The sequence below is a fragment of the Psammomys obesus genome, unplaced genomic scaffold (assembly GCF_907164565.1).
Source record: "Psammomys obesus unplaced genomic scaffold, mPsaObe1.curated_primary_1811, whole genome shotgun sequence".
NCBI classification, from domain to species: domain Eukaryota; kingdom Metazoa; phylum Chordata; class Mammalia; order Rodentia; family Muridae; genus Psammomys; species Psammomys obesus.
In genome coordinates, this window is record NW_026596046.1 from 6,276,209 (window position 1) to 6,303,898 (window position 27,690).

Below are 27,690 nucleotides of genomic sequence, written 5' to 3' on the forward strand. Positions count from 1 at the left end.
CATATCTTTATTTCTACACATTCTTGTGACATTTCCCTTTGTAGGGAACAGGAGGTTAGTAAAATAAGCTGCTTAGATAATTCTAAATAAACAGTTGAAACACACTTTCAAAAACAACCAGTGGGAAGCTGAGAAACAGTCAGTGTCTTGTAGTCTCAACAAAAATAAACTGGGAGAGATTGGGTGTGCCCACCCTCACTCGCCCTACCACAGCGTTGATTTGACCCCAGAGTGACTCATTTCAAACACCTCGGGGAACTCTGGGGTGACCCGCTACAGTAGCAATGGCAGTGACCCGGGACCCAGTAACCGATGACAGCTGAGGACTCCTCCATCCTGGTAAAGGCTTCAAATACAACAGCACCTTGGTGCGCATTCCAACTTAGAAATGAAAATTAGTATTTAGTTCTAGGACATTTATTTTTCAAGCTAAGTAGAAGTGGCCATGATATCTATAGCCTGCTCACACCAGCATCCGTGGACAAGTTCATGAACTCTTGACAATGGCATCCAGCTAAGCCCACTTGGACTCTACAATAAACTCTACAATGTCTTGTGTCATTACACCAAGGCTGTTCACCTCAACCACATCCTAATAAATCACTCAGGCTTGCTGATTACAGTAAAAAGATAAACCAGCGCATCCCTGACAGTATTAGAAATGACAAGCCAAGGCGGTCACTTCTGTATTGGGCTGACAACCATGAGTTCATCTTTGGCAGATGGGTAACAAAGGCTTAAAACCTCCCATTCAAACCTTCTTGTACCCTGATGCAAGGCATTTGAAAAGCAGATCATCTTAAGCTGTGCTGCAATTCTCATCCACTTAGCAAGGAAAAACCTCCTCCCCCGCCCCCCACCTGCTGGAGCCACAGGAAGAGCTGTGAGGGAGGCTCTCCTGCACCATGCTCCTCCCTACCTGAAGATGGCATCGCCTCGGATCCTTCTTCCTCAGTGCCCTACAGGCAGCTCTGCAGCCTGGGTTCAAAAGCACGGCCCAGACGATTGTAAGCTACTATTCTGCTCTCACAGAATGCTGCTCTGTAGAAGTTGTCTTTTATGTGATGCCAAATCTTCAGATGAGAGCTTCAAAAACAATCTCCATGTGTAAAAGGACAATTCCAAAGGAGCACACTCGCCCTCAATGGTGCACAACTTCCGGTCCACCAGGACAGGTGGGGGGAGGGGGAGCTTTGTCATCTGTCAGAGTCTGCCTAGAGTTCCTCAATGTGGGAAGCACCTGGCTCCTTCCCCTGAATACTATATTCTACACAAATAACCCCCACCCTCAGGATTTCTGCTCAAAGTGCAAAAAGCTTTTGTGAGGTTTGTTCAAGGATGGTGCTTTTCTTGTCCTTCATTCTAGGAGCTCAGAAGGCGCTCCAGCCCAAGAGAGTGCCGATTTGAGAATCACTATCTACTTTGTGCTTCTGATGTTTCTGCCAGGGCCAATTTGCCAGTCCAGTTGCTGTCTAAGGTCTAAGCATCTGTGCGTCTTCACTGCCCATACAGTTGCCTCTTACCGGTGAGAGTGGAAATTCTGGTACTGAGGCTTATGGCACGGAGAGGATGGGAATGCGGCCTCTAGCATAGCAGTTCTCAACCTTCCTAAGGCTTGCGACCCTTTCATACAGCAACTCATGTTGCGTGACGAAATCACAGAAGTATTCTATTGCTACTTCCTAAAATCAGTAGTAATTTTGCTACTGTTAGGAATCCTAATGTACATATTTCTGTTTTCTGATGGTTGTCGGACACCCCTTTGAAAGAGTCTGTCAACAAGCCCCTCCCCCAAAAGGAGTCTCAACTCACAGTTTGAGAAACACTAGCAGAGGTTACTCCAGGGATTCGGTCAGGACAAAAAGGCACTCTGCTACCTCACCACGTAGTACAGTAAAGACCTAAAGGATGCTGTGAACAATTCTCATTCTCGGTTGCTCATGCCTGTGGCCGGGGCCAGGAAATCCTACCATCAGGACAGACACATAGACCTGAAGCAGCACAACAGACCACAGCTGCACTCTTTATAAATAATTCTAAGCCTTCCCCCTTCAAAAGCAGCTCATTCAATCTGAAAATAATTTTAAGTTTATGATAATTAACTCTTTCTTAAAGATATCATCTAGTAAGGTTTTTTTTTCAAACATACAGTCTTGCTTCCTTTCTATAATCTTTTTGAAATGACTTAGGAAAGAGGAAAATCCAGGTACTTTCCTTTCCAGTGTTAGTTTGATTGTTCGATATTAGCACATGCAAATAAAGCCTGCCCTTAAGTATATTGTTTTAATCTATTTACTATTAAGGTGTCTTGCCTATAGATAAACAGTAGAACAGATGTAAGCCACGCCCGTGACCTGGTGCAAAACTCCCATAAACTGTCTTCGTGCATGGAGAGGAAGTTTAGAGACAGGATTTCTTCAGACTAAAAAGATGAAAAGTGTCTGTGAAAGTCCCAACTCAAATGTAAAATCTCAAACCTTTATAAATCGAACTGATTCTGCCTAGGGTTCTCTAAATAACGGTATCAAGAACCAGCTTCCCCCTCCCTCCGTACACTTAGTGAAGGCTTCGTATGTTGGCATGTTAAGGGCTTTGTACACCGACAGGTTTCCAAAGTGCCAGGAAAGATGAGATAGTTCCATTTATCAAAACCATCCATCACCCTCCTCTTCCTCCTCGTTGTCTAGATAGAGAAGGGCCACTTTCTTCTCATCTGAAGCCACCGACCTTTGGTCTACCATTCTCTGCAGCTGCACCGTCTTGTCAAATCCAGCCTGCTCCGGGCCTTTCTCTCCACGGGTCTGGTGTCCATCCCCATCGGAGGCCTGAGAGCTCATGCTGGCTGCCTGCTCCTCCCTACCGGGAGCAGTTCTCCAGCCACCACTGTCAGACCCACTGAGAGCTTCCACTTCCTGCCCTGTGTCTTGGGTCCAGCCTCGAAGGGCCCTTGTGTGACTCACATCCATCTGAAAAGTAAATGAAGTGTCTTTGGGCCCCAGTGTAATATGACTTGTGCCGCTACTGCCATCTGCTAACCCAACTAGCTCGGGGGAGGCCACGGAGCCATCGAGCACAAATGTTTTAGACATGAGTCCATGGGCAACAATGTGCTCAGAGGGTTCCTTCTCTAGAGGGCTGATCTGAATCTCCCTAAAGGATCTGCTGATGCCTGCTGTCGCCTCTGCTCCTGTGTCCCCCACACTATCCAGGGGAGACCCAGAAACAACCCTTTGGAATGTGTTCTCTTTGTTCCTGAAAATTTCTCTACCTGAGGCCTGGGCTGTGCCTGCTGAGCCCTCCACCAGGAGCGAGTCCCTAAACTCCAATGTCTGTGCGGCCACCTGCTTGGAGGTTTGCTGCCTCTGAGACACAGTGTCAGCGTGCTGGATGGGCGTACTCCTCCCTGGAGAAACTCTGCTGTACCCAGATGCCTCCTCTACTTCCCACCCCACTCTGTCTGGGATGGGAGCTATGAACTGGATTTCTTCTCTAAACCCTTCCTTCGGGTCTAACTGGAGATGCCTAACAAAAGTCTGGGTACCCACTGACCCTTCGGCTGCAAAGCCAGTACCGACCTGGGCGGCCCCAGAAATAGGACCCTGAAAATGAATTTCCTTTTCAGAGGGGAACTGCTCAGAGCCAGGCATCCTGTGGTTCCCTGACACGTCGGCTTTTGCAGACGGTGCTGCCGGGCCAGGCTCTTCTGTGTCTCCTGTGATCTGCCAGGCAGGCACAGAGCCTCGCAAGATGACCTCTGTGGATACTTGACTTGGATGGGGACCCAGTGTGATGTGCCTCTCGGAGCGGCTGGGTCCCTCTGAGCTGACTGCCTCCCGGACGTCCCCACTTACCTCCACCACCTGTGACGTGGGCCCTCCACAGGACACCTGCTCAGTCCTCCACATTTCCGTGGGGCCTAGCTTAACACGCCTTACAGACTGGTTTACATCCTCCAGCACATGAGACCTTATAAAGCCCGTTGGGCTGGTGACCTCCACAGTGGCCGACACTGGGCCCTGTGTAACACGCTGATCTGAGCTGCGAGAGACCCGGCCGTCATCGTCCCTCTCACCAGATGGGCTGTACAGTTCCCTGGTCGCCCAGCGCTTGAAGACAGTGCCACCAGCAGGCACCTCCTCTCTGTCGTCTCTCTCTGGGCTTCTAGGCAGTGGGCTGGAGCGCTTGGTCAAGCTCTCTCTTACCACTGACTCCACAGCCCTCTCTATTTCCCCAGCTTCATCCCTGCTCAACTCCTCCAGATCTAACTGATCAGCATCTACAGTCTGTGACAGGTTGACCTCAGCCATCAAGGTCACGGAGCCACTAGCAGAGCTCTGGACTTTCTTCACATCCACCGAGACACTCCCTGGCTCTCCTTGACCCTGTCTGGTCAGGGCAGACAGCTCCTCTTTCATACGCTCAGGCAAGGTCTCCTCCAGCTGTCCGATGACCTCCACCAGCTGGTGCCGGGGCTCACTGGAGAAGACACCCTTGATGGAGGTGTGGAGGTCGTGCGGTATTTTGATTTCCTTCTCAATGACTGTGGGCTCGGCATGCAGCTCGCCACTGGCTTCTTCCTTCAAGTGAGCAGAACCGAAGGCGCCACCCAGGGGAGGTGCTGGGACTTCCAGGACCTTCACATGCTTCTCTTCCCCTGTGTCATCTCTTGCTTTCCTTCTCCAAGTCCCCTGTGCAATTTCATCTTGCCATGAGTACCGGATGGTGGACTCTTCCTCAATGTGGATTTGCCCATACACTGAGCCATCGTCTTCTCGGTCATGCCCGCCAGGGTACTCGTCTGGGGTCGACACGTAGTAACTCTGCTCTCCCTCTGAGTCACCTGCCTCCATCACTTCTTCCACGTGAGGGACGTTCCCCTGGGGCTGGCTGGTCCTTTGACGTTGATGCATTGAGAACGCTGCATGGCTCTCTCCTTCACCATCCTCTTCCTCAACAAACCCCTTGGGGCTGGAAGATGCATCATCGACTTCTTCCACTTGGAAGGGGGTAGAAAACTCGGTTTTCCCACCGCCTAGGTAGCTCATGGGCTCTTCCACAATCTCCACGTTTACGACTTTGGCTCTCCCCTCCCTCCCTTTCAGCCCCAGGTTGATCATCTCTCCTATCATTGTCTCAGCTGACTTCCCCTTCAGTCCCACTTCCTTGACATCCTTGCTTAAAAGGTAGTCCAGGCCGGCTTCATCAGAAATGTCAACATCTTCCGTCAGCTTAGACTCCACAACAATTTCTGTCCTGGTTTTCCTCTCACCAGGAAGCTCTTTCCTGTCCACGTAAGTGACCTTTGTGTCTGGGAAAGCACCCGCCTCCTCTTCGGCGTCTGGAGACCGGGTAAACTGCTTAAGGATGGTGGTGACAATGTTTTCTGCTATGGTCTCTGTCATAGAGTCAGCCTGCGGGCTGGCGGTACCCTGGGTATCCAAGCGGAACTTTGCCTCCTTTGCTCCTGCCTCTCTTCCCTTACTGTCGCCAGCTTCCTTCCTTCCAGGTGACTGTAAGCGGACTGTGGACACCTCTGTTCTGCTGCCCTGGGATACTTCGAGACTGATGGGCACTTCCCTTTCCTTCACACTTCTCTCCTTCGGTGCTTCCTTCCCTTTGGCCTCGTCCCTCATCTGCTGGCTTTCTCTCTTTCTTGCTTCTCTGTCTAACTTGGTCAGTTCCTCCCATCTCAGGTTTCTCTCCTCGGAAGCCTTCTCTTTGGAATCAAACATTTTCTCCTCTGGCTTTAGTTTGGTGACCCCTAATCTGTCCCTTTCTTGTTCCTTAGTGGCTTTCACCTCTACTTTCTTTCCCACAATGACAGTCCTCTCATTTGGCTGAGTGCTGTTCCCAGCACCTGCCACCACATTGCCTCGGTGATCTTTGTAGGACTCTCTGGCAACAATGGACTCCGTGGCCCGCCGGGTGGGGGTGTCCCTGGTGCCTTCAACTTTGGGTCTATCCGGGAATGTTTTCACTTGAGCATCTGTGTTTCTTAGAAGGCCGTGGGTTGGAGCAACAGGCCTGAAACTGGTTTGACTGCTGACCGTTTGCTCGAGGGACTTTTGCTGCAGGGTTGTAACTGAGGGAGAATACCCAGAGGTTAGGAACCCCCTTCTGGCAACACTTCCAACAGCTGTGGTTGTCTGTGATTCAAGGTGCCCTGGCCTGTTAGAATGCAAAGCCAAGTCATGATTTACAGCTGCCCAAGGTGTTTTCTGCCTTGGGAAGAGATTTTTCTCATTCTTCCTCTGTAATATTGAGTTGGTATAACGATGGGATGTGTTTATGGACTCTGTAGAGATGAAACAAACAGTTCATTTAGATGACAGGCATTGTTTTTTTTTTCCATCATAAAAGCACTGCTGTAGGTCAAATCCCAGGTTATTATAAAATATACTATTATTAGGGGAAGGCTCGTTTTGAGAGAATGCGGTTATTCTCCACCTTATCTTTTGGTTGTTTTAGTACTCACTGTCACAATAAATTATCACCCCAAAAATACCTCAGTCTAGTGCTTATCTCCAGTCACTGATCTTAGAATACTCCTCCCTAAGAGAATGTAACATGTGCAAAGCATGCCAGGGAGGTCAGAGGCACTGGTTTTCTGGTTAAATTTTTACAATATTATGACATTTCAGAACCGTTGACTTCAGCTATGTTGAGATAACTTTACTTATTTCAGCAGGGATGAGCTCCATAATTACAAAGCGTGTAATTGCCGGATGCCAAACAGCACACCTCTGCATGGCACAGACTCCTGTTTTATCAGACCCTGTGTGGAGCAGCAGGTATTGAAGACCTTAGATTACCTAAACTGCCTTGAATGTCTGTAGTTGACAATTTATAGTTTCAACAAACAAGCCAGGTGTCAGAGCTCCCCCTGTCCCACTGCCATCCTCCTGGAGTCAAGAGGCAGCCTCAGGGGTCATCCTCAGAGAGTACGGCCCTTCGGGTGCACGGACTCCACCAGGGTTAGCACCTCTTCGGAACGGCAGCTGAGCATGACAGAAGCCTCACCCACTCAGAGAGCAGCTCTTAGTGTCTGCCACATCCCATCTGGCTGGACACCTCCCTACCCCTCCCTCATGGCAATGGAGGCTAGAGGCCTCCCTGAGACAGGTCCCCAGGATACAGGGAAAGAGGAACTATTTTTTTTTAAACAAAGATTTCTTTTTCAGGTTAATATACTGATCTTAATCGAGAAACCCCACAGGATCAAGTTCAATAAGAATTATGGAAGCTCTCAGGCTAGTTTTAGGTCACTCGTGTCACAGGAGGCAGCCAATATTATTTCAGAGCACATTATAAAAGAAAACTAAGAGCACTAATATGCATTGATCGGTTTACTAGGACCTCGTCTGCAGGTTTATTCCATAAATAGTTAATGGGCAGCTATACTTCACAGGAAACAGCTACCCGGAAGCATAAAGGCCGCCTTACAACGAGTCACCTTCATTCCACAGCGGCTATGTTTAGCATAATACCTAAGCGTTAAAATACATTTAGTTTGTAAATGTGAAGTGCTTGCATTGGTCTAGAAGCTTGAAGAACAATGGATGAATAAATCTCGCTAGCAGAGATACCTACCTGCCTTCTTCCCGGCTCTAAATTCATGGCTAGCAAAATATCAGCAAGTCCCACACTCCAAAGGCTGCTTCTCCTGGGAGTTTGGTCCTGGGCCCTTTATTTCCGTCTCTTCTTCTTTAGTAAGCCTTAAAGTCTACCAGGTAAATAGCTCTTATTTTCTACATGTCAGAAGGCAACTGACCAGAAGCCAATTGGCCAGTCAATGGCCAATTGCATGGATCTCTCTATTGTTTTGTTGTTGTTGTTCAGACTTATTCTCAAAGTGAGAGCACAAACTTGCTAGATGTTACCTAAGGATAAATCCCTTCTAGAACCACAGTCCCGAGGCTGAGCTCAGGGATCTGCCAATCTGAGAAGTGGACAGCAGGAGCAAGGAAGACAAAGTCCGCTGAGAAAGGTACATGGTGGGCCTTGTAGGTGATGAGTTCTGAAGGTGCCCAACCTATGGGCTCTGTGTCCACACACTGGGTCAACTAAAGATCAAAACTATTTTAAATAATGTATCTGCACTAAACACATGCAGAGTCTTTTCTTGTCATTTTTCCCTAAGTAATGCAGTGTGACAGCAGTTTGCACAGTATGGACGTTGTACTTCATTCCGTAATCTAGAGAGGATGTAAAGTCTGTAGGAGGATGTGCAAATCCTATAACACGTTAGACAAGGAACTTGAGCATCTGCAGACTTGGGTATGAATAGATGTCCTGGAGATGTCTTCCCCAGACACCAAGGCAGACTTTATGCTGAGCACACCATATGTCTTTTAACCTGACATTGCAGAGACAGAATCTCTTTGAAGATTCAGCAGGCTTAAATATTTAATTTCAAAGTTATCTTATAGATTTTTAAGGTCTTCCACAAGAGCAAATTTAAGCTCCTTTGTGTCAGAAGAAGGAGGAAGAAAAAGAGGAAAAGGAGAAGGATGAAGAGGAGGAGGATGAAGAGGAAGAGGAAGGAGAGGAGGAGAGCCCTGATCTGGAGCTGTGGGCCCAAACTAAAGTAGGACACAGGCTACACCACCCTGACTCACCACTCCAACCTAAGGTGGCATGAGTGTCATTGACCTGGTAGGGTTACAATTTCTAGAGTGCTGAGGGCATGCGCTCCAAAGTAATAATTCTGTATGTTTGTTAGAGCCATTATTGTTTGGTCTGGAAAAAGAAAATATATCCCTTCTAAGGATATAATGAACAAGCACACATCCTCTCACCCTTCAGAAGGCCCTGCATTAGCTGCAACTCCTCAGCCATGAAGTGCCTCAAAATATCATCTCCACGAGCAGATTAGTCCAGCCACTCCAATTCACACTGTAATTTAAATTGCGTCCCATTCAGCTAGATTCTACTTGGTACTTAAAAGAACAATGGACTATCATTATCTGGGTGGGGTGGGGGTGGGGAGCATGGCTAAACCCTCTGCTTCTAGATAAGTTGTACCATTCTCCATGAGTGGAGCTGGTAGCTCAGATAGGAAGGGAAGCATCTTAACATTACAATCTTAACAAATACGATCTCTTATATTTACCTTGTGGCACGTTTTCAATGTTCTCAGTCCAGATCAGTATCTCCGGATTGCTTTCTCCTTCCAACAAGGCCCTGTCAAAGTTATTTTTAAAAATAGTTTATTATAGCATGAAAGAGGAAAAAAGAATGCTTTCATTAAGTATGTTGGGCAACATTTTGTCAGTGACTACACCATCACAGCGCCGTGCATTTTAAGACCCGTGCCCGGGGTGCGGCGTGGTAGGGGCTGTACCAGGGTGGTACACTTTGCTTTGCTCCCTGTCATGCCCCTGGCACCCAGCATGCCATCTGTTACATGACAGATGTTCAAGTGATGACAGCTGAATGAAGAAAATGCTTGGCAAGGCAGGCTTCAGGAGTGCCAGAGGGTTAACCCTTTCTAGAAACCTTTCCCCCCCCTCACCCCCCCCAAAAAAAAAGAAAACCTTTCCTGCCCTAGGCAAAGAGGGGTATACACCAAGCAGTCCTGGGGAGATTGATGGAGAAGGGTATGTCAGGGCCTAGCATTTTTGGCCAGCAGAGAGAGGCCTAGGCTAGTATTCACCTAAACTACAGGGCCCCACAGCAACTGAGTGCCAACCCCAGTACAGACACAGGAGTCATGGGAGTGAGAGAGGCTGCGGAGAGTGAACCAGTAGAGCAAGGAGCTGTAACTGACACTATTCGTAAATAGGAGGCTGGATGGAAGCTGGTGTTTCTTTCATTTCTTTCCTTCTCCTTTTTTTTTTTTTTTTGCTTTTCTTTACATACACACATATGTTATATATACATACATATATATGCATGTATATATGTGTGTGTATATACATACATACGTGTGTATACAAACACACACACACACACACACACACACACACACACACACACACATATATATATATGGCTGACAAACAAACCTAGGGCTACATATGTGATAGGCAAGTACTTTGCCACAGAGCTGTATCTGCAGACCTATGAGGACATCTCACAGATGAAGGCAAGCGTGTAGAGAAGCACCCCCATGGGTGTCCCCCTTCACCCGGAGTGGCGTCCTTTGCCTCCTTTAATAACACACAGTGGAAAGTACTCCCCTAGGTTTAGCTCCAAATTCCTAAAATTATAGTCATCGAGTTGTCATTTGCACCTGCTACTTCGAGAGGCACTGAGGAAGGCGTGGGCCCAAACAGAGCAACATGCTGGGGGTGAGGGTGTTACGTCAGTGGGGTGCCAATCAGCTGGACACTTCCAAAGACCTCTAGGACTACCGGAGACTGCAGATGCAACAGCTGTACGGCTGCGAGAGAAACACGCGAAGTCGCTAACTCCAACTCCTAGAGATAGCCGCGCACGGTGGAGGAAGGCTGAGAACCACAGCCCACTTGGAAATGCGGGTATCAGGACCTAGCAGCAGCAGGAAAAGAGCAGGGAGCTCAGGTCCCAGCTGGGCTTGGCAGTTTGAGGGAAACTGCAGCAACGTTCATGTCCACTGAGTTAAAAGCAGCAATCCCCACAGGGGCAATGTTATCGGACCCACTGGCCACCGGGAGAAAATAGAGGCACAAGGGATTCACCCCAGGCACACACTGGTGGGCTAAGCACGGACACAGCCAGTGAAATACACATGTGTGGAGATCCAAGAAAACCGAAACCAGAGCTGAAGCTCTTCCACTCAGGACGAAGGCCAGGAAAGCAGACACCAATCCATTAATCCCACACCCTCATGACCAAGCAATTTAGCTTCCAGGAACACAAACAGCTTCCATCATCAAAAAACCTCTGAGGTCTGTATAATAAAAGAAACGTTCCAGGGAAAAGCCAGACTCTGTGGAGCTATACCCTGGGCTCTTTGCAGTGGAGGGGCATTCTACAGCTGGGAGCCAGAGCAGGGCCTGAGGACGAGGCCAAGTTCAGGCCTTATAAGCTTCACGTACCACAGGGCCTGACTTAGACCCAGGCTGCCAGACTCAGGGCAGAAGGAGCCTTTGGGAGTTCAGGTCAGCAGAAAACGTTGCCGATAGACCCAGGGGACTAGTAACTGGTTAAAACTATACCTTTCCTCACCTCTCAAAGGAGAATGGTTCTGTCTCTTCCCCCAGGGAGAAGCCAAAGCCTTACAGCAGTCAGGCCGTCACTGAGAACTGTCATGGCCACTTACTCATCAGGGCACCAGGCCTTGCCCAGCTCCCTCTCTGAGGAAATAAGGCCAGAGTGAAGACAGTGTCTTAGCTAAGGGCCCACAGAATACCCAAAGACAGCCCCTTGAACCCAGGTGGCTAAAAGCTCTCAGAACACAAGGCTTCTCTATGAGACAGGGACGGTGACATTACATACAAATGTCAGAACGCACAAATTCTGCCACTAGACCTTCCATTCAACGTTCAAGTGAATTCAACCTCTCTCTCGGTAATTTCATCCCAACCCCTGCCATTTGTGCTGTCCTTCATGAATTCCTCGTCTGTGCCCCGAGTCACTGGCTGAATCCTAGAAGGCACGGGCACATGTCACCTTGTATAACTCAAGGACCCAGCACTGAGCCTGAAATGGCTGGCTGGCCCCTGGGATACCAGGGCTTGCTACTGAAGCAGGAAGCATGTCAGGACAGCACTGAACCCCGCCCTGCCAGCATAGCTCCCGGGACTAATATGGCAAAGTCAGAGACTAAACCACCAGGGAGATTTCCTGTGATCCTGTCAAAGAGCAGCTCAAGGGACAGGCTTGGATAACTTTAAGAAATATGTAGCGTGCTCTTCAAGGCTCCCACCAAACCTGGTTATTTTGAGAGCAGGGTAGGAAAGCTGCCTCCAGGCCACAGAGACTGTGAGAATGCCAACCCCCTGAGTCACCCGACTATTAGAGAGCATTTCATACAGCTCCACAGGCTGGCTGCCTCTCTAAGCAGGAAAATACGCAAACAAGAGGGAGACCAGTCCCTGGCCTCATTAGGAGCCTCACACAACTCCATGACATGGAAGTGAGCTGTAATGTGGCCTCTGGCTCCACGCCAAGCCCTAATAGGCCACCCACCATCCCACCCAGGGCGTGATGGGGGTGATGTCGGGGACGGATGATCCGAATGGCAATTTAGGGCATTATCTGCTAATGCTCAGCACTGTGGGCACAAGGCTGATGGGCAGTAGGATCTCCCATCACTGGGGACACGATTAGGGAGAGGGACGGGAGGGGACACTTTCAGGAGTGACACCTGTGAGGAGCCTGCCATGGTCCAACCATCTGTGGGTGGTTCAAATCGTGCCTCCAAACAGGTGTAGAACTGGGGGAGGGGAGGGCAGGGGCACAGACCCTCAGAGCTGCTCACTATACATAATGAGCTCCACAGGGGGAGGAGGGCAACGTGGGTCATGATTGGCCAGCCAGTCACCGGGAGGTGGGGGCCAAGAGAAAGAGAGGGGGGAGAAAAAGGGGGACAAGCTGAATTCCAGTCACAAGAGGAACACGGTTACACAAACACAAGAATCTGGGGATGTGGAAAGCGGGTGAAGGTGACAAGGAAAAGACAATGCATCCCAAAAGCCAACTTCAGACCAATACCAGAGACTGAAAAAAAAGATGTAATTAGCAGACAAGCGAAGAACGCTGGTAAAACAGTCAGAACCACTGATGAGGCAGCCTTGACTCAAATCCTGGGCATGACGCTACGGAGCTCCAAGAGCCTCAGCAGGCCACTTTTACCAGGTGTGACTTCCGTTCCCTGTTTGTGAAGTGGGAGAACTCTCAGGTTTGCAGTGACAACTAGGTAAGTAGGAGAAAGTCCATCGAAGAATGGCTGCCATTAAGTTAAGTGTGCCATCGCCACCATGGCCTCCTCCTCTGTGGCCTTGGATAAAACTGATTTTCAGCTAATAAAGCTAGTCAAGGGGGAAAGGATTGCTATTTTTTAAAGATTTGTTTGTTTGTTTAATGAATATGAGGGCTCTATCTGCATGTACACCTGCATGCCAGTATAGATGGTTGTGAGCTACCATGTGGTTGCTCGGAATAGAACTCAAGACCTCGGGAAGAGCAGAGTAAGTGCTCTTAACCACTAAGCCATCCCTCCAGCCCCCACTATTTTTCTTAATCTGGGTAGCACCCAGATACATTCCTGGATCCTCTCACTTGTTTCTTTTTGGGGGGTGGGAGGAGGCTGTACGCATGAATGCCCACCCAGAAGCCGGACTTTGCACTATCCCCTGCAGTCAGAGCCTCTCACTGAACCTAGAACTAATCTGGTGGCCAGGGATTTGCAGTGACTGTCCTGTCTCCCTCCCCTCCCCCCACAGCCCTGGGGTTGCAGCTCAGTCACAGGTGCTCTACATGGATTTTGTATGTAGCTTCTGGGAATAAGAACTCATGTCCTCCTGTTTGCACAGCAAGTGCTCTCTTTCTCCCCCCCCGCCACCCCCCCCCCCGCCCCCTGCCCAGGATGATCGTTTCTAACTTACCCTTTCCTAAATGGTTCATTATGTTTATTGGACATGTGTGTGCTCCCACATGTGCCACACTGTGCATGTAATCAGACAACCTGTGGGAGCTGGTTTTCTCCCTTTACCGTACTGGTTCCAGGGAATCAAACTCAGGCTTGCTGCAAACAGCCACTGAGACCCCCTCGCCAGCCCTAACTTTACCTTTTAAAAGGACTTCTGCCCTAAAGACTGGGCCAGTCTGTATCCTATTACGTAACTACGGCTGTGGAGACAGGACCTCCAAGACTTTCTGTGTTGCTTTCTTAGTTTCTTAGGTTGTGTTCCCTGTGAGAGAAATAGGTTTCTCTGTGGCTCAGTTTCATAAATTTCTGTGAATGAGGCTGAAATGCCATGGTGGGACAAAGCAAGTGAAAGAGCAGAGAGGTGATCAGGGACAATAGTGACCTCCTTCCTCCTAGTATGTACAACTTCCCAATACTACCTCCTATGATCAATCCACTAATGGGGTCAGGGACCCCAGGATCCAGTCATTTCCAGAAGCCACCAGCTGGCAGGCAACCAAATCTTCATCAAGACGTGAGCCTTCTAGGATGTGCCTCATTTCCACACCATGCACAGGTAAGACAGCGAACCACCATAAACCTTTCGTCCCCTGTCTTTGTTTCTTTTCTATTGCTGTGTACCCATGGCCTAGGTGACTTATTAGATAGAAGCTTACAGCTTCAGATGAGTCCACGACCATCATGGTGGGGAGCCTGGCAGAAGGCAGTCAGGACAGGCATGGAGTGAAGTGGCTGAGAGACACATTTTGAGACTACTGCCAGGAGGCAGAAAAAAGAACTAGCTGGAAACAATGTGGGCTCCTGAAATCTCAAAGCTCAGCCCCAGTGACACACCTTCTCCAACAAGGCCACACCTCCTAGCCCTTCCCAAATAGTTTCACCAAATGGAGACCAAGTATTCTAACACATGAGCCTATGGGGTTCATTCTCATCCACACCATCACACGCCTACAACTTAGAAAGCAGAGTCTCTTTTGAATTCTGAGCCAGGCTACATGGATCATCTTTCAGATCAGAAACCCAAGCTGAGCCTTCCTCCCAGGACAGATTTCAAAGTTCTTCTTTCTCACTGCCCTCTCTAGCAGCTTGTGGGTGGCAATAGCTGTGTTGCTGTTTTGTGAAGACGCTACTTATTTTACAATTGTGCTTTCTACTCCTCCATCCACAACGGCTGGACTAGACCTTCATGTGTGTAGAATGCCATCCTCCAAGCAAAACGGCAGCTGTCTTCATCAGATCAGCCGTGCCCACTTGCAAGAGTCCATCAGGCTCAAGCTAGTTGGCTGTTGGCTCTTAGGAGCAGGGTTGGGAGGTCAGTGGATCCTTGCCCAAGATTCCAGCAGCTCATCCCAACCATTTGGGAAGGTGCTGAATACAGAGGATGGAGTGGCTACTTGGGGAAGGGATGCCACTGTGGAGCAGCCATCAATTATACTGGGTTGAAGACTTTACAGAGTAGACGCCTTGGGGCCCCTGGTTGTCAGTGGGACTGAATGAGGAGGTTGACATTGTTTATGGCTCTCCCGTGGAAGGAGTTCTTGAAACACTGTGACACCAGAGGCTGCAGGGTTTCTGTATTGCCATCCTCAGATGATCAGCCAGTCCTTCATGAACATCCACTTCTGGTGGGGGCTCTGTGTTGGGTGCTCCGGCCTGTGACCCCGGGTGCTGAACAGCACGCTGCTCTCAGTGTTTGCTCAGGACCACCCCCAGCTCCCGGGCTGACTCTCCCCACCAGCCAAGGACTCTGATGCCCTCCAGCCACTTGTTTCAGGACTTTATCACTGACACTCTGATGACTCAAAACAAAACAAAACAAAACAAAAAAACAACAACCCTGCATTACCACCATATAGACACCTAACACCTCTGTTCCCCAGACTCCTATATGCCACCTGCCTAAAGCTGCACCTCCATTCCAGGCTGGGACTGTGCCTGGAGTGCTACAGAAAGCCCTAAGTCAGGCTCCGGGCCTCTGAGGCCCAGCATCCAGCTTCCTTTCCACTTTTCCTCCTTCCACACATTTTTTGAAAACATGTTTGCCCACTTGGAGTGCCCTCCCAGTCCCTTTCTGCTGGTCTGCTTCGGAGCTCCACACACATACCGGCAGGACTCAGCTCGATGCCTTTACCTTTGAAAGCCTCTCCTTCCCTTCTCTAAAGTACCATACCAGCGCTTGTCAGCTGGCAGCAAACCATCCCCGGAATTTCCTACAAATATTGCATTTTATCATTGGACTTGCTGTGTCCCTCACCTCAAACTTCTACATCCCATGTCCCCAAGTGTCTATTCAAATGCCCCTACCCTTCCAGACCCTGACCACTCTCATTTTCCTCTAAATCCTTTATACGCACACTCACACATGCGCACATGTATAAACTAAATGCACTTGTATACACACACATAGCCCGCAACTATGAGCTCCAGAACCTTATATGTGGTTGTCTTGTAGCACATCTTCTTTCTTACCATGAAGAATGGTACCTGGGTTCATGCCACCTTATCTACAGCTACAGATTTGATTTCTTAATATGGAGGCCACCCTGAGCATGGCACATTGCATGCCAAGTGGCTTTGGGGCAGCCTGGGGCACAGCTCCTCCCTCATAAGACACATCTACACAGGTGAGGCTCTGGCTCAGGCAAGACCTGCAGCCTTCCAGGTCAGGCCCTCAAATGACTGCCATTGCCACAAGCGCTATCTGCCTGTCTTCATGGCAGTCATTCATACTGCCTGAAGCACCCTTACCATCCCGCAGAGTGGTTTCCTGACTTCCCTTCCCACAACAGCCAGGTACTGCACTTCCAGAAATCCCTCTTCATAGGCCCTACTTTCCTCCTAGGGAATCTCTGCAGCCATATACTGCCCATGGCATTCCAGTACCCAGCTCCACAGAGGGAAAGTCCTGAAGTTCAAATCTCAGGCTCTTAACTTGCCAACGGTGTGATCTTTAAAGTAATCTCTCCCCTGAACTTGAGTTTCATCATAAGCAAAGTATGGCTCTTTTGTATGAACTTGGAGACACTGTGACAAAGCACTCAGAAGGTGGCAGGTGCTAAACAGCAGGCAGCTCGCATAGCCTGCCATGCATTATCCATTAGAGGCCCAAGCAGGGTCCTTTAGGATGCATAAAAAAAGAAAGAAATGGATGATGATACATGGACAGAAAGGCAGCCAATCAAGAGATGGAGCAAATTTGATAAATATACCTACAAAGCACACTTCCAATTGTGTTAACTTTTGTTTGAAAATTTTCATAAGACACTGTTGGAAGACTGAGACCCTGCATTTTGACATATATCTGCAAGTAAGGATTCAGGAGATGTGTTATATTGCTCATCTAGAGTGTTCCTAGCTTCACATTCCATCCAATCTGTGTCTCTTACCAGGTGGGTCCATAGGGCTCTGTGACCTCACACAGATCCACCCTGTAGCCCCAGGGAGATGGTCACATCTGCTCAAACTGACCAGACTGACAAGCAGGACCCAGTGAGTCTACAAAGACAACCCACTTTCTCTTTGCCATACATTTCACCCATGGCCTCTCCTTCAGTCTGGGATGAGACAGGCTTAAGCTTGACAGTGATGGATGGCTGCTTTCAAGCGGCAATGCACACACAAATCACCTTGGATCTTGTTAGAAGGTCACCTGGGTCTAGCAGGTTTGGGCTTGAGATTCCACATTTCCAACGAGCTTGGGGTTTAAACTGTAGCAGCTGCTGGATACATATCCCAAGAGGTCCTGGGCCAGAGGCTCTCCATGCACGTGGAGAGAGGCTATAACCACACACCTGGTCCCACCCTGCACCAATCCAATCGGAAGTCTAAGGCTAAAGTTAACCGGTAAGCCCCACTTGCCCAAGATCAGATAACTTCCTGGAATGATGGGGATTGTTGTTCATGTAAGATAACAAGCCACATGTTTTTACTTCAGTAAACAAGGTTGGTTGCCCAACTGCACAGGACATGCTTGACCAGACGTAGGCAGAAGGTGCATAGGCAGGAAGTACGTCAGGATGTATGTTTGTCCTGAGTGAACCATGGTGGGAAGTACCACCCATGGCCTTGTGGGTTCTGCCTTTATGAGCACCTGACTAACCTAATTCGGTGCCATTTTCTGGGAATCCTGGGTACGGACCTGGCCAGTGTTCCATCTTCCTGGCCAGTATTAATAAAGCTTGCTTCAACGGGATGATTGTGGATTTGGTCTCTCTCCTTTCACTTCTCAGGTTTAACAGAATCACTGGGGTTAGGGCCCAGAGGGTGATCCCTTTCCAGGAGCTCTGAAGGATTTTCTGTTCTCTAGCTAAGCATCCTTCCTCTTACCACTTGGCTGCTGGGAAAATCTGGTGATGACAGAGCAGGAGGATAAACACCCCCAACCCCACACTGTATGGTCAGCCCTGGAGGCAGAAGACAGCGCAGTTCTTGTCTGTCTGTGAGCCCTGCCTCCTCTCTTGTACCCACAGCACAAGCACAGTGCTTTTGCCATTTCCAACAGGCAACTGCGCTGCAGGAAGCCATGGCTGTGTTGACTGTCCTCTGAACCCTGAGGCTTCATTCTCACAAGAAGCCTGGACACTGTTGGGCCAAGGAGAGTTGATGAAAAACCTCCAGCCTTGGACTCTTTGAAGTCTGCCTGGTTTTTCATACTATCTTACATTTACTTTTAAAAGACACATATCATTTATAAATGAGTTTGCATTGGGAATCTGTAAATATACAGTCCCAGTGTATGATTACTGACATTTCTCCTTCACAGTGAAGGTTCCGGGAAGGGTGAAATATCTGGGTTAGAAAACATTCAGGGCCCTGGAGAGCTGGCCTTGGTCGGCAGACAAACTGCAGCAAAATGTGCCTGAAGCTTTACAGAGGCTCAAGCCCCTCCCTTTCCTATGACCTGTTCAGTCAGAGGAACCACAGGGCAAGACAGTCAGTGAGCAGTTGGGAGCAATGGCTACCCCAGGGAAAGACTGGGGTGAACCACAGAAGGCACAGAAGGGGACAATTCTTGCCACAGTGTCCGCTGCTGTCACCCTTCTGCCCCGTAGGGTCAAATGTTTCATCCCATTGCCTTCAGAAAGGAGGGCAGCAGCAGGAGAGTCGACTTTCAAAATTGGCAGATCAGTTTGAAAAGATAACAGGGCACAGAGAGCCTCGGTCACCAAATGGCAAGGGTGCTAACTCCCACAGGAATTGCCACACCCGTGCTCACTCACAGCTCACTATGAAAGAGCTGAATGGAGGATGATACGAACTTGCTTCAATGCACTTCTTGCTGATAAAGAAAAGGGGAAAAAAAAAATCCAGTTTCTGACTTACATAAAGAAATGAGTTGTATTAACAGTTTGTGTGTCTTCCATGTCCATGGGTATCGACCAGACTAAACCTAAGTGCAGGGGGTGGGGAGTGTAGCCATGCTGACCACCAAAGCCAGCCGGCCACTGCTGGGCAAGGCGAGGCAGCCTGGGCAAACCTGGACAGCAGAAAGGGGTCCATCGAAACCTACCACTCACTCCCTAAAAGAGCTGAGGCTTTTAAGTGCCTAGGAGATAGCCAAGTTTACCCATAATGGGGTTGGAAGCATGGCAGAGGCAACAGGCAGAAGCAATCAATCGCATCCCTGCAGATGGTCAGACTGCTGACTGAAGCAGAAATGGCTCATAATCAATGTGCTTGGAAAGTGAAAGTGGGAGTGCTGTGAGCACTGTAGCCAAAGGCCAGGCTCCGGACGCTTGGGCGAGCTGCCTGCCTGTGCACTCTTGCTTTTTTGGCAACTGAGAACCAAAGGCATGTCAAGTGAGGAAGGAAGGGACTCAAAAACCCCAGAGAAGCAACACATGAAACCAGAGTTTCCTTATATGAACTAATATGGAAAGGAAACAGGAAAGTCTGCCCGCACCCACCCCTGTCAATCACCTATCAAGCCAGCGCTAAGATGGACACTGGAGTTGGATTCGGGGGCTACCAGGCTTGTGCCATACAACAGTACCTAGCTTGGGCTCCCTCCCCAAAGGGTCAACCCCAGTCTACAAACCTCATCAGAGGCTGGCCCCACCCAACATTCCTAAAGTCATTCCCCTGGGCTCAGGATGCTCGAAAAGCCAGAGACCTAGCTTAGAAGCACGAGGCTGGAAGCTCGTAAGCAGTCACAGATGGAAAGAACCCACAGGGACAGACCTCATCTAGCACTCTGGACTAGCTATACCTAGAACCCAGGGCCTTTTCAGTTGTATGAGTAACACATTCCTTCTTTGACTTGAACTTGTCTGAGAAGGGTGCCTATCACTCACACCTGAAAGAATTCTACATTAATGCTCTCTCTCTCCCCCAGTAAAGCCCACCTTTTTACAGTAGGCCTCATCAGCAAAACTTAGAACTCTCGTGTAGCATCTACGTGAATACCCAGCCAGCTTAAACTTGCAATTGTTAATTCCATAAAATATCCAAGAATGCCATAGGAAGGCCTAGGTGAAGAACAATAAGGTGCCCTGGCCCCAACCCCTCTCTTTGAGCCCTGGGTCCAGGTACCCTCCTCACGGAGGGAAACAAGGTATGGGTCAGGACCTACCCTCAGTTCAGCTGAGGCTCCTCCAAGGGCAAGGTACTCCTGGGAAGACTGTCTTTTAGCAACCTTCTAGGGCCCTGTTCTGTCCCTAGCGAGAGTCCCCTTCTTATCCACCCCAGGCTTCACTCTGTCCTCTGCTAAGGATGACACCATTGCAATAGTTCACTGACCACTGTGCCCTCTTCACTGGCCAGGTTAGTGTCCAATGCCCCATCACACCTGTAACTGATTTGTGTGGATGAGATGGGCCTGATGCCCCCTTTACATGATTTGATGGGAAAGATCACAGTGGGTCTATAGCCAGACCTGGCTACTTCAGCCCCTACCCCCAACAGCCCTGAGCTACAACAGTCTCTCTCATACTGTAAGAGAGATTCAGGGCATCCTCTGGGCACAGAGGTTACCGTCACCATCCTTACTGATGAGAACCCTGGTCTCTACAGACCTTCCACCTTAGGTCTGAGGTCTGGTTCCCTCTGTGGCAGTCCTCACTTTATATGAAAGCTGTCAGAAGGAAGGACACTGCCTCAACCAATCCTCAGTGTCCACCCAAGAGGCAGGGAGGGGTCCAACCAGGAAGAAGAGCCAATGTGCTAAGGACTACCTGCCTTCCATGCCCTACAGCACGCATACTCTCTAACACACCACAACCGTTACATCTGGGCTGCTTGTATTAAAGTTGACATCTTGATAAAGAAAAACTGTCCTGGAGTTCCATGCTGCTCTCAGAGCTCAGTTGTTGTCTTTTAAGACCAAACCCAAGAGTCCTGGAAGGTCAGTTCCCAGAGATTTTGAAGCAATGGTGTGGATCAAGACCCCTCACATCTAAATCTTGACCCTCTCTACCTCTGACTTCCCTGAGCTTAGCTCTTCTGTAAGCAAGGTGTCCAACTCCAGAGACCCAAGTAGATATGGGCCAAGTTCTTAAACCATGTCCAGGATACAGAAACACTATGCAAGCACGCACAGCTCAGTCACTGCATTCACCAGGGAACCTCGAGCAAGTCCACCTTCTCCCTTCTCTTCTCTTCCTTTTGACACTCTGTTCCTCACTTAGCCATGCCAAGGGCTGGCTTTTTCACAGAGCCATAAGGATTTCCCCAAAGGCCATAGAGACCATACATCATTGGCTTCTTGGAAGCAGACTCCGCCCAGATACTTACCTGTAGGTAGCCACCTCCAAGCTGAGGCCTGTCTTCACCTGCAAGAGCTCCTGGTACTCCCGCAGCCGGTCAGCCATGGCCAAGGTGAGGGCTTCCTTCTCATCCTCCAGGCAGTCAATCACCCTCTGAAGACAACAAAGAACCTTTAACTCTCCATGCCAGGGCTTCATAGACTAAGCTAAAGAGACCAACAGTGCAGGGCATGAAAAGAGATATAACCTGTGGAAGGATAGTTTCGTATCATGAATCTCTTGCAGATGGAAGGTTCTTTGTCTACTGCATATGGAGGATTTCTATAGGATAGGTGTTTTTTCTCTTTGAACTTCCTTATAAAACAAAGACTTAGTCTATCAAAATCGCTTTTGCTTCTGACATCAGGCCACATAGGTGATCCAAATACATCCAACCAGTCAGCTCAGAAGCTATTTAAACATTGGCCATGACCAGAATTTTTTTATAATACTTAAGACAGAAGTCATTCTCACGTGGGTACTGAGGACTGAATATAAGTCCTCTGCAAGAGCAATAAACACCCTTAATCTCTGAGCCATCCTTCATTCTCACTTTAAAATATTTTTAAAGCAAAACTCACTTAGAGTTTAAAGCAAAGAGACACATTAAGAATCGTTAAATAGGGGCTAGAAAGACGGTTCGGTGGTTAAGAGCATTTGATCCTCTGCACAGGACCTGGGTTCCATTCCCATCACCTATTTGGGGCTCACAACATCTGGAGTTGTAGTTCCAGGGGACCCAGCGCTCCTCTACACCCTCTGAGAGTACCAGGCACACACGAGGTATAGGAACACATAAATAAAACAATCTAAAAATATTTTTTTAAAAACCCATTAACGTCTCAGGGCATGTCATGTTAACAGATTCTAAACCTGGCTTTATAGAGCAGATAAAGCAGTCACCACAGCAGGCCACCTGCCACTCTTTGACGTCACACTTGGCCACAATATGCATTCCCCCTACAGTTAAGTCTCCATTTAAAAAACCTCTGTTCCCCTGATTTAGAGGGAATCTAAATTCAGGTACGAAGTTAGAATCTAAAAATGTATACTCTGCCCCACCGTGTGTGTGTGTGTGTGTGTGTGTGTGTGTGTGTGTGTGTGTGTGGTGTGTGTGGTGTGTGTGTGCGCTGAACCTTTTAAAAAGAGGGTCTCACCACAGCCCAGGGCAACCTGTAACTCACAAATCTCTGCCCCCAGACCCCAGAGCACTGACATTACAAATGTGTGCCCTCGTGCTTGGCTTGATACCTTTTCTAATGGAAGAAAGTTGACCTAAGCATTAAAACTTGAGGATTCATCAATTGTCCTTCGAAAAGAAGCTTAAGGGTGCTAAACTGCTTAGGAAAAAAAAAAATCAGATGAACTCAGTTCTCTACCCACAGTTCAAAATTGTGGAGCCATGCCACGGCCCTGTCCAGGAAGACACTCTCCCCTCCCCCAGAACAAAGGCTTGTTCCCTGCACCCCACCCCACAGAATATGAACAGGAAAATAAAACTGCACTGAAGTTGAAATAAACATAGTTCCAAGCAAATTTCCATGTGAGTCAACTTTCCCCAAATGGTGAAAGGAAAAGCTGTTGACTTCTGGAGGCAGAAATAAAATCACAACCAATCCTGCCAATGGGAGGAAGCTTCAGACTCTGGCTCTGCTCTGCCAAAACTTTTCATGCCCTGGGTTAGGCTAGGAGTGGTGAGGCCTCCCCACACAGCCTGGTACATCCAACCCACGCAGAAGCAGTCTTATCCAAGGCTTCAAAAACTCAGGGGAGGGCTGAGCCTTTTAGCTGCTATGCAGAGAACTTTCCGACAACATCATCAGCAATGTTAAGCTCTAGCTCTATGTCATGGATGGTAGAGATCTCGCTGCTGCTGCTGCTGCTCTCTACAACAAGTTTGAGCCCTCCCTGGCTGAACATAGCAGACAGAATGGCCAGAGCTTGCTAATTTCCTAGTCACTGAAGATCTTAAAAGTTGGAGCTCAAGGGAACTTAAATACTAGGATAGCTCATTCATACCCAAAACTAAACATATTAAAAGGCTAAGTTGAGCCAGATGTGGTGGCACATGCCTTTAATTCCAGCACCTGGAAGGCAGAGGGAGAAGGATCTTTGTAAATTCAAGGCCAGGCTGGTCTACATGAGTGGTCACAGTGAGTGGCAGGAGGGCATTTCAGAGGCCTCTCAAACTGGCTGTGTGTAAACTGAACGCAGACCTCTGATCTACACAAATCTCCTTCAGCAAGGCGTGCCCTTCTTCTGGTTACTCATCCACAGTTCTGGGGTCAACTCTGATTATGCCCTGCCTTTCTCTTACTCAATCCACTCTATCAACCTGTCAGTAAACCTTGAAAGTAGGGCCTTTCCCTAGTTCCCCATTAGGCTCCTGGTCTAAGCCTCCTGCTGCCTCAGTTGTCGCAACTGTGTCTTATGAGGTCTTCCTGTCCCTACACTGGTCCAAAATAGATTATGCTGAACACGGCAAAGAACAATCCATTAAGCCATTCACTCTGCTCAGGGCTCCCTGGCGGCTTTTGGTGGAACTCGAATTTAAAAAGAGGTACCCGTGCAGCCACTCTGTGCTTGATTTACTGTCCCAGCCATGCTGGTTTCCTGGCTTCTCCCTGACTGGCGTGCACTGGTGCCACCTCAGGACATGTACCATCATGGCATGTCCTCTCTCATTTTGTTATTTTTCACTTGCTTTATCCCTGGCCACAAAGAATGAGACTGGCACCCTGACCGTTAATTGGATAAATTAAATTCACTCAGCCAATAGCAACCTCTGAGCTGCTTTTCATTTTCACAGATGAGGAAACAGGACCACATAAGGGTTAATGAGTTTAATCGTGAGGAAATATTGTGACCTGGGATGAAGTGAGAGTCAGAATTTAGTCTGAAACAGAAAGGCTGTTTACGAAAAGGCTGAGCCTTAACTACATGGCTAGTCCTGTCTGTCTTCTTATCAAAGAAATGTCTTATTCATTTTTTTAGAGTCCTTCACAAACAGTTGGGGCTGGCAACTAAGTATTTCTAGGGTAAGGCTGGAGTAAATGGCAATACTGTCAGGGCCTTTCCGAGGCCCCTTAAAGGTCTTCCAACATCTTCTCCTGCCTCCAGGACACAGAAAAAAGCAAATGAAAGAAATAATGCTAGAATCGTACACCAGGAAGACGGTCTGAAAGCATCCTCAAGCTCTGTGATAGCAGGCCACCTCTGGGCTGGCCCTTAGAGAGAACAGTTATCATTCCACCATGCAGAGTTAAAGGTCTCTCTTGAATAAGACAGAAGAGGGGGGACATGGACCAGCGGTGAGCTGCTCACTCGAGCCTGGATGGAACTCTGTTCTGGCCACTTACTGAGTGGTGGCTTTACCGTCTGTGAAAAGGGCTAAGGAGACGGGAGTGTGGACTAAGAGTGAGTACACAGACTAGGCCCGGTACCTCCCCAGGCGGTTAGTAATGCAACATTTTAAAAGGAAGTCAGTTAAGCCAGTCTTCATATTTTCAGTCTCTCCACAGTGAATGTCTAAGGAATTTGGAAAAAAAAAAAAAAGAGGCTTGGGTTGAAACAATGTGGGTTTTTTTTTTCTCTTTAACATAATCCTGAACACTGTTTCTGATTGATGATCAACATTTCAGAATGGGATCTGAAATGCAGTTGCTTTAAGCTAACTGGGCCAAGGATCATAATATAGTTAAGACTGAGCTGGTAACATATAGCAAAAACAAAATCTCAACAAATCGAGACTGAAGAAGAGAAAAAAACCCAGGTCCTCATCAACACTGTCCTGGCTCTCATTTACAGTGGAGTGAGGCTGGAAACCAAGTCTGAAACAGAGAGATCCCAGGGTGGGTGCTGAGGGGAGGGTCCTATTGCAAGTCAGCTGTGACGTGAGGTGTGACGTCACTAGTAGTCTGGCATCCCTGTGGGAGAGCTGGACAGTGATTCTACAGCACCTCCAAGTCCCAGTCTTTCCTTCATTTGGGGAACTCTGTTTTCTATTTGCTTCACTGAAGATTTTTATTAGCGGGGAAAAGGTTCTGCTGCTAAAAACAACCTTGAAACCAAGCTTCAAGGCCCCAGAATATGCCAAATGGGGTTGGAAGGAGAGGGAGGCGCCCAAAGTCTATAACCCCAAAGAAGAGATTCCCATTGATTTGGTTTCTTATCACCCTCCGTGATCTCCCCCACTTACTCTCCAGCTCTCTGGCTACCAAAGTGCTGGGGCCCCAGAGGAAATCAAGAGATTTTCTGTTTACCTAGCCCATCACCCCAGTCATCCAAACATCTCACTTTCACTTGAAGCTTTAAAGAAAATAACATCATAGCACCTCCAATCTTCAGCTCCCGGCTGCAAACTCTTCCCTTAAACTCCTGAAGTTGTACTCCTGTTATTTCACACCAACTTCCTGAGGACCGCTAACAGTACGATTTGGGAATATTTCCAGTTCCTGCTGGGGCTGGGCGGGGGTGGGAGCCAAACACTAGGTCTGAACCGAGTGTACGAGCAACACATCAGCCACAGGTATAGCACATCATGTCAGATTAGAGCTCAGCTGCTCTGAAATGGAAACCGTTTAGATTAGTCGCTACTCGTGATAACATCTCACCACAGGGACCTGCTTTATCCTAGTTTTTACGCCACCTGCCCAGAGATCTGCCGTCAGCTCCTACTGTGAGCAAAACAGCTCTCACACACACCCCTTTTTTTTCTTCTGTACGACAGTTACTTAGTCCTCTCAAGAGAGCAAACAAAACCCAGAAAAATATGATGGCTGCCCAGAGAGCTACAAGCAGCTCTGGGCGGGATGGGGGAGGGTGTGTGTGTGGGGGGAGGCTTTGGAGCCCTGTGTAAGCATGGGCGGCCTCCAGGTTAGGCTTGGCAGTGGCTCCTAATACTCTGCCGATCCGGCTTTGAAGTCTGGGCTGAGTTTTGGGTTTCAGGCTACTAGATCTCCCCTGCCTAGAAAAGAAAGAAAGAAAAAACAAAAATAAAACAAAAGCGGAGCTAACAGGATCATTGATCAGAATGTGCCTGGGCAAGTCAGGATCTAAATGTGACACTGTAACAGATGACGGGCCCTAGGCTAGCCACTGGGACCTGTCACGTGGCACCAGCCCTCTGACTGAAGGATCACAGCACTAAGCCCTTATTCTTGGACTAGCTACGTGCCAGAATCCTGTGGCTCCATAAACAGTCAAGCTGCTGGCAGTGTGCGCTTCTCTGGGTGGAGCCCACTGGGTGCACAGGGGAGAGTGGACAGGCTACAGGGGAAAGGGCGCGGTCCCTCCCCACGGACCTGCCGCTCCTCGGCCTGGATCCCGTACTCCTCGCGCATCCTCAGCAGCTCATCCTCCAGGCGCGCGCGCAGCCGCTCCAACTCCAGCGCCTGGTTCCGCAGCGCGTCTGCCTCCTGCGCGCAAAGCCGCGCCTCGTCCTCCGCCTGGAGCCGGTTCTCCTGGCCGCGGCGCAGCGCCTGCTCCAGCTCGCGCACCTCGTCCTCGTACAGCTGCACGCTCTCCCGCCACGACTCCGCCACCAGCAGCGAGTAGCTGTCGTGCACCTCCCGCAGGCGCGGCGGGGGCGCGGCGGGGCCGGTGGTGGCGCGGGCTCGGAAGTGCATGGTGAGGCTGGCGGCGCGGGCGCGCAGATCCCGCACTTGTCGCTCGTGGGAGGCTTCCAGGTCGAGGCGCTCGGCCTCCAGCCGGCCGAGCAGCGCCTCGAGGGCGGCGCGCGCGCCCAGCGCCTCCTCCAGCTCCCGCCGCTGGGCTCCCAGCTCGGCATCCAGGCGGCTGCGGGCAGCGCTGGCCTCCGCGCCCTCCCGCTGCAGCTCCCGCAGCTCCCTCCGCAGCGCGTCGCGCTCGCCCTCGGCCAGCGCTGTGGACCAGCTTAGTTCGTCCAGCTGCTGGCGCAAGCCGCGCGCCTCGTCGGCGAAGCGCGCCTGCTCCTCGGCCCAGCGGTCCTCCCGGCTCAGCCGGCTGCGCAGCTCCTCCTCCAGCAGCAGGTTCTCGCGCTCCAGCTCCCGCACCCGGCACACGTAGTCGTAGAGCCGGGCATTGAGCTCCTGAAGCTCGGCCTTTTCCGAGCCGGTCTGCAGTCGCCAGGACAGCATCTCGCTGGGTGTACGGGGCTCTTTTCGATATACCGCTTGCCTCCTGCCCTGATCTTGTCCCCTCCAAGCCCGCCGCGCCCGCCTTGCCGCTGCCTCGGAGGCCCTCGGACTGGCGCTCTGGCGGGCGAGCTTCGCCACTTAGTGGCCGGGTCAAGCGGCGATGGGCTCGGGCCACCGCCTCCAGCCAATCAGAACGCGGCCCGCGCGGCCACTGCGACCGGACAGCGCCCCCTGCCGGAAAGAGCGGCCTGACGAG

The 27,690-nt window shown here is 49.6% G+C and overlaps 1 protein-coding gene across 2 annotated transcripts; it reads right to left on the reverse strand.

Moving 5' to 3' along the window:
* Positions 1–27,526, reverse strand: Synm (synemin). 2 transcript variants are annotated; one of them, XM_055623424.1, is made up of 5 exons: positions 26,622–27,526; positions 21,308–21,432; positions 9,113–9,183; positions 3,852–6,295; positions 1–2,966 (listed from the first exon to the last, which is right to left on the reverse strand). In XM_055623424.1, exons 1-5 carry the CDS (start codon positions 27,432–27,434, stop codon positions 2,646–2,648), a joined length of 3,774 nt encoding a protein of 1,257 aa, XP_055479399.1. In that variant the 5' UTR covers positions 27,435–27,526; the 3' UTR covers positions 1–2,645. The 2 variants fall into 2 exon arrangements, with proteins under 2 accessions (XP_055479399.1, XP_055479398.1); XM_055623423.1 differs by having other exon boundaries at positions 1–6,295.
* Positions 27,527–27,690: the final 164 nt, after the last annotated feature.

What these genes read in the sequence shown, in the direction of transcription:
- Synm (XM_055623423.1), bottom strand. Translation starts at nt 27,434, where the DNA reads ATGCTGTCCTGGCGACTGCAGACCGGCTCGGAAAAGGCCGAGCTTCAG. An exon ending in TTGGAGGTGGCTACCTACAG is followed by an intron (nt 9,184 to 21,307) that starts GTAAGTATCTGG and finishes TAACTTTGACAG; the next exon opens with GGCCTTGTTGGAAGGAGAAA. An exon ending in CATTGAAAACGTGCCACAAG is followed by an intron (nt 6,296 to 9,112) that starts GTAAATATAAGA and finishes TCATCTCTACAG; the next exon opens with AGTCCATAAACACATCCCAT.